General features: G+C 31.5%; 1 protein-coding gene across 1 annotated transcript in view; it reads left to right on the forward strand.

Annotated features, from left to right (window-relative positions):
• Nucleotides 1-5959, forward strand: part of Smp_173060 (pak-interacting exchange factor, beta-pix/cool-1, putative) — a 58377-nt gene extending 52418 nt beyond the window's left edge. Inside the window, exons 12-15 of the mRNA XM_018800042.1 lie at nucleotides 815-1150; nucleotides 2652-2708; nucleotides 4015-4110; nucleotides 5109-5959. Of these exons, the coding sequence (XP_018646572.1) occupies nucleotides 815-1150; nucleotides 2652-2708; nucleotides 4015-4110; nucleotides 5109-5608 (989 nt within the window). The 3' untranslated portion in view covers nucleotides 5609-5959. The remainder of the gene's footprint in view (nucleotides 1-814; nucleotides 1151-2651; nucleotides 2709-4014; nucleotides 4111-5108) is intronic.
• Nucleotides 5960-6251: the final 292 nt, after the last annotated feature.

The raw sequence follows: 6251 nt of genomic DNA on the forward strand, positions 1-6251 counted from the left end.
ATAACACAACATTACAATCACTGCTTTTGATCTTGTAGACGCAATTTCTTTACTTTTTAAGTATTGTGTCTTGATTTTTATTAGTTCAGAGCGAAGAGTATTGTTTTTTTCGGAAAAATACCTCATATTTCTCTACTGTTCAAGATGTCTTTGATTGCTTTCAAAGTTGCTTTGTGATTTGGGATCACTACTGTGTTGAACTATTCTCTTGACTTTCCTTTCCACTTATTTTTTTATTCTTAATTATTCATCATAAATATAAGGAAATTATAATTGGGAATGAGTGACTCAGCATGATAAGATGAAATGTCGGAATTTGGAGGAAGTGCAATCAGGCGGATCATAGAAACAGGAAAATATTATTTGGGGATAAAAAGTCTATGGAGAATATAAAAGGGAAGCAGATAGCTATGAATGAAGAAAAGCTTGGAGAAGTATGAAAATTACGAGAGATTAAGATCATGGTAGAAGAAGAGGTTGTACTAGTTTATTTTGGACACAATTCTGATTTTTGTAGATGCATAGGTATTGCTTCGGCAACGTTAAGAAAATGGAATATAACTGCCTTTGATAACTTTCTACTTAGCTTGTAGATGTATTTGAATGCAGAGTCCGCTTTGCTTTAGGGACATGTGTTTACAAAGTCTCTATAATAAGTATTCATCACCAAAGAAACATAACCAAATTCAGTTTGGTATTTTTATGTTGTCTTTTCAGTAAGAAAAAATTCCTTTGTATTAAGAGTTTCAATGATATCAAATAATTACTACAAAACTTATTATTCATATGAGTATATATCCTCTTTTCTGTTTAGATATTGATAAATCGATTGTTAATACACGACAGTCATTTTCAGCATCGATTGATTTGCCTGGTATTATTACTTATAAAAATAATGAACAATTATCATCTGATGATGACGTAATTCATGCAATTCATTGTCTTCGTGTTGATGGTCCTTTAGATTTTAGTAGAGACGATAGAATCGGCTCAGTTAATGTATTAAATAACTTGGGATTACTTATTGATCAAAATATTCCTGGTCTGTTGGTAGATTTTTCTATTTTGCACAAGAATCAACACAACCGCGTGAGAGCTCAAAGTCCTAAGGTTACCGATTCAAGTAAGGAATTACGTCGTAAACGTGGTGGTATGTTAATCAGTTGCTTTTTTCATAAACATTTGTTTACCGTCATTTATCTTTGATCTATAAATCTTATTGTTCATAATATGCTAGCAGATATACTGTATAACCGAATATTTACTTCACTAACTCTGTGGTTTCCTGCGCCGTTTGTTTATAGAGTAAGCAAAACCTTGTTGACGTGAAAATAATACTTAGTATGCACATATGCCAATTAAAGACTGACTAGTTGCAGTCCAAAAACATCAATGAGAAGATTCAAACAAACAATATTAAGTGAATTTAAACTTCATCCCATTGCGCAAGCAAGTGGCTATCAGGACTCAGTGGCCGAGTGGATAACGCCGTGGCGTTTGAAGCGAAAGGTAATGGTTTCGAGTCCCAGAGTGAACATCAACTCTCAGATGCAGGTAAATTCAGCTGACGAGTCCCAGATAGGACGAAACGCGCGTCAAGCTGGATTCCACTGCTAGCCACTATCCATCTTTGCTTACTTAGTAATATTAGTTTTAGCTGAACCAATAAATTTTCAGTAATATTCATGGTCTTATTGAGCCTGATTGTAATTAGCTGTTTTGTGTGTCATGAATTGGGATCTTACGATATTAAAAGATATTCATCACAAGTTAGTTTTGAGCGTTGCCTATTGCTCTATTTCTAGTGTGCTTTTTTCGAATTCATATGCTACGTCTGCGAGATAATAATAGTAATAATCTACTTGTATACTAATTTTGTCAAACCGCTAGTTTTATATTTTTCATGTATATGCGAAGAAATAACTACCAATCTACTTCATACGTGTGTATAGGACACAGTCTGTAGAAATATGATGTAAAAAAATGTTACCGCTTCAAACCATTTGGTGCGTTAAGTACTTGCCTTACCTTCTTTTTCCTTAAAAAATTAATTTATAATGTAGCCGCTAAAAATTTTATACTTGGCTCCGAGTCACAATGTGTTTTTGTATGGTCTAGTAATACTACTTAGCTCCTCAAACTTACATTAGCAGATAAAGTTCCGAACATGTGACTCATTTATGATTATCGGTTTAACCACTAACTCTATATGAATCGACTAAGGTGTCCATTGTGTTAAACTTCAATGATCCATAGTAGCCATCTCCTTTACAACAGATGTTCATTACTGTGAGTTGCACGTATCAGATAGGTTTCCTCATTCTGAGTCTGAAATGAGATGAAATGTTCTTTTTGAACCACATCGTTAATCATCATCAAGCAAACAAGATAGGTTTCGTTTACTCACTGACTAAAAGTACCTTGTTACACTAGCGATATATATATATATATATAGCCCAATATTACTTCTGAATGTGAATGTTCTTTCGCTAACTTTATATTTTCTGGAGTAGCTGTCCTCACAAATCGTTTTCTCACGTATTTTCTGTATGCTGGCATACTGAAGTTATATATATATATATATATATATATATATATATATATATATATATATATATATATTTGTAATGTGATGTTAAATCCTAATTTAGATCGTCAGAAAAGTGCTATCACTGCGGAAGATGTATTACGTTCAGCTGGGAAAATCCGTAAATTATAATGTTAACGTATTTGTTGTTTGTTGATAGTTGCTTTTTATTTCTTAGTTCGCATTTGAATGTGGCTTTTAACTATGAATATCCTCGTACGCACTAGCTTGTATGTGCATGCACTTGCAAAGTTCAATTCTTTCGATTATATTCAAGTTACAGTTGTAATGAATTTGTCATAATTAAAATAACCTAAGATCATCAACTTTTTTAAATTCAAACGAAATAATATTTTCTCATTTATCGAGTTAAATTAAATGGGTTTATTTCGTCGATGTTTGGCTGAGTTTTTGTGTTAGTGGATTCAGGTTGCTCAGACGTGATTACTACTACTTTATGTTTAAAGGCATTGTTAGCAATTTGCGTTTGTTAGGTCCCTTGAGATATATTTGACTAATCATATTCAGATCATAAGAATGTCTACTCCTTCTTTAAATTAAGATGAAGTATATCAGAACTCAATTGAGCTGTTCGTTTTTTCATATTTTCAATATTTTAATAAGTGCTATCTGACTACGGTTTAGTTTGACCATAAAGCTCTTGACAAGAGTCATTTATAGTATATAGAACAACTTAATCATCAATTGATTTAGTATAACTGTCATTTAGTCGGTTGATTTTCTTCCTATCGTGTCAAGTATATCTTTGTGGATCATTTCACTTTTGTACAATCTAGTACATCGAACTTTCTGTCTGCTTGTGTTTGTATTGTTATGGCAACAATCTCAAAGACCTTGAGATAGGTGTCTTTGATGACTTTTTTTCGTACTTAACTCACACAGATTACTTTTATGATATTCTTCCTTTTTCTCTTTAGGATTGAATTATGTCCTCAACTTAATCGCTAATTATAAACTGACAAATATGTTGCTAAATTTCTTGTTGACGATAAAATATGTTGAGAGATCGATCACAAATAAATGTATTGGTTACACAGTGTGATTATCACAGCGCTTCTCATTATATATACTTTTTTTGTAAATCCGATTATATTTTCCTTCATCTTCAATCCCTGTAATCCCTAACTTTGCCTACTTACTAGCTGATTTGCCTGTTAACTTAATTGCGCAACATATGTTTGTATACTTGAAAAAAATGCAATCAGGTTTATTTGTTCGGGATAAATATGTTGTTTGTACTTATTTGTTCATTTCGTCGTCTCGTACATATCTCATTTTTCAATTTGATCTAAACGTGAATCGTACTGAGCTAATCAATTTATATTTGATAATCAATGAATAAATTAATTTAGTTTATGACTCCTTTAGTTCGTCGTCCTGTTTTTCACTTTTCTTTCAATGATTAGATGAAAATGAACTTCGGACAGTGGATGATACGAAAATCCTACAAGTTATTGAAGCATATTGCGCTAGTTCATGGGCGCATCCCAGTTATCGAACATGTAAGCTAATGTTTATTCTTAATGGGTTGTTGTTTACGTTCAACAGACTTGTAATCGATGAATTTAATAATTCAACTTTCGAAATACTTTCTTTAATAACTATATCACAAGTCCAGTTTACCATTCGCATATTATGCTTACACTGTCAAATGGTATCTTCAATTTCCACATGATTGATATTTCTAAGAACTTTAGATATTAAATTGTACACGGCTAATTAGTTGAATTAGGTTATGTTTTCATACGTACTCAAGGAGTAAATTTTTTGTAGTGGTCCTTGAAAGCAGTAAGCACTTGTTCTGCTTGTCGTTTAATAATGAAATGGTGATTGAAAATTCTTTTTTTTATTACTTAACCATATTTAGATATTACTCAAAACTAAATTTTTATGTTATTTGGTCAACTAAATTTTCACCTTAACTATATGTCAATACTAATTAGGTATTGAGAAGCCTTAGAGTTAGCACCTAACGTAGCTTGATAGTAATTTGAGAAAGTTTACAGTCGCAGACTATGTAGATTGATACCATACTTTCGTTGTCCTATACTTTTTTTTAACATAATCTTACTTTAGCTAACGTTGATCGAGAAATATCGACCACGAAACGTAAATTCCGATCACCAAAAGATTTGATTCCCCTTCTGGTATCTAATGATGAATACAGTGTTAAATATCGATCTATCAGAGGAAGGATAAATACTGAAGTAAACTTTCCTTACAAACTTTCCTTGTAGTTATAAACATCCAATTTTATATGTCTAAAAATTTTGAAATGTAAATGGAGAATATTTTGCTAGTTTCTCGCAAATAACTCTTATCGATCATCTGATTTGTTTATAAATAATAATTTAGATCTCTCAAAATATTACTTAGTTCTGGGGTTAACATTTTAAATACCTCGTCTAATCTTTCTAGTTCTCTTCAATAATCCACTGTAATTTAAGCTATACTAATCTTGGCACTTTCTGATCCGTCTTTTTTCTATGCTTAAAATTAGTGGACTCCGTAAAAAATGATTGTCAAATAGGTAGTCAAGGTATTCTATCACCAGTTGAAAGCCGAACATTATTACAACATTTCCGATATCCTAAAAAGCCGTCTACATCATTTCTATCCACATCATTGGGTATGTATTCAAAACAAGAACAAAACTCACATATAACAGATGCTTCCATATTTGAGTTATCTCGACAAAGCCTACCTCTTTCTATGTTTAGTTCAAAAGCATCATTGAAACGATCTGAATCAAAGAACAAATCACAAACATGCTTATCACAAGAAAGTACAGTTTGCTTAAATCAGAATGTAGCAGCTAATGTGACCACTTCAAACAGTAGGATTATCCCCAATGTTACAACTAGTACTAGTTGTACCAACTGTACTCCATGCAATCCTAATCAATCATTGAGTTATACGCTTAACATGCAATGTGAATCAATTTTAAAAACATTTTCGCCACCTCCAGTAATTCTACCAACACACAGTGGTCGGCGTTAACATGACGAAATATCCATTTTTATTATTTAGTGATCTGTATTTCTTTACTTCGATTTCGTCTCCATAATTATGGCTTATTTTTATCTCACTATTTTTAACTAAGCATTTAGTACTTGTTGTTTTGTTATCTAGTTTGTCGTTTATCATTTGTCCCGCTGTTTTTTTTCTCATTCATACCTAGGTGATAATATTCTCAATATCCTTATAATCTTCATCATTGTTTTTACTAATGACAAGTATTTTTCTTTTCATCCAAGTTATTTAACTTGTTTTATTGTGTATTCACCACTCGATTTAGCTGATGATAGTATTGTTACTACTACTACTACCAATAATAATATTATTATTATCACTATTATCTTTATTATTACCTATACTGGTGACATAATTCTATTAATAAAGATTAAAAACAGGTTCCGGTTTATTTTTTAATGAAAGTTAAATTTTTAAAAACAGTGACAACTCATCTAAAATTCCTTGCACAGTACTCAAAGACAAGGAATATTTAAAAGAAAAGTTGTTTTTGATATCTTCATGAGATTCTACGGTTCCAGATCCATATTAATTATATTTCAATGAACAATATGAAGCATAAATATTTAGATCGTGGTTGAAATACACAAAATTTCATACATTAAAAAAA

The sequence above is a fragment of the Schistosoma mansoni genome, assembly GCF_000237925.1.
Source record: "Schistosoma mansoni, WGS project CABG00000000 data, supercontig 0142, strain Puerto Rico, whole genome shotgun sequence".
In the NCBI taxonomy this organism is placed as follows: domain Eukaryota; kingdom Metazoa; phylum Platyhelminthes; class Trematoda; order Strigeidida; family Schistosomatidae; genus Schistosoma; species Schistosoma mansoni.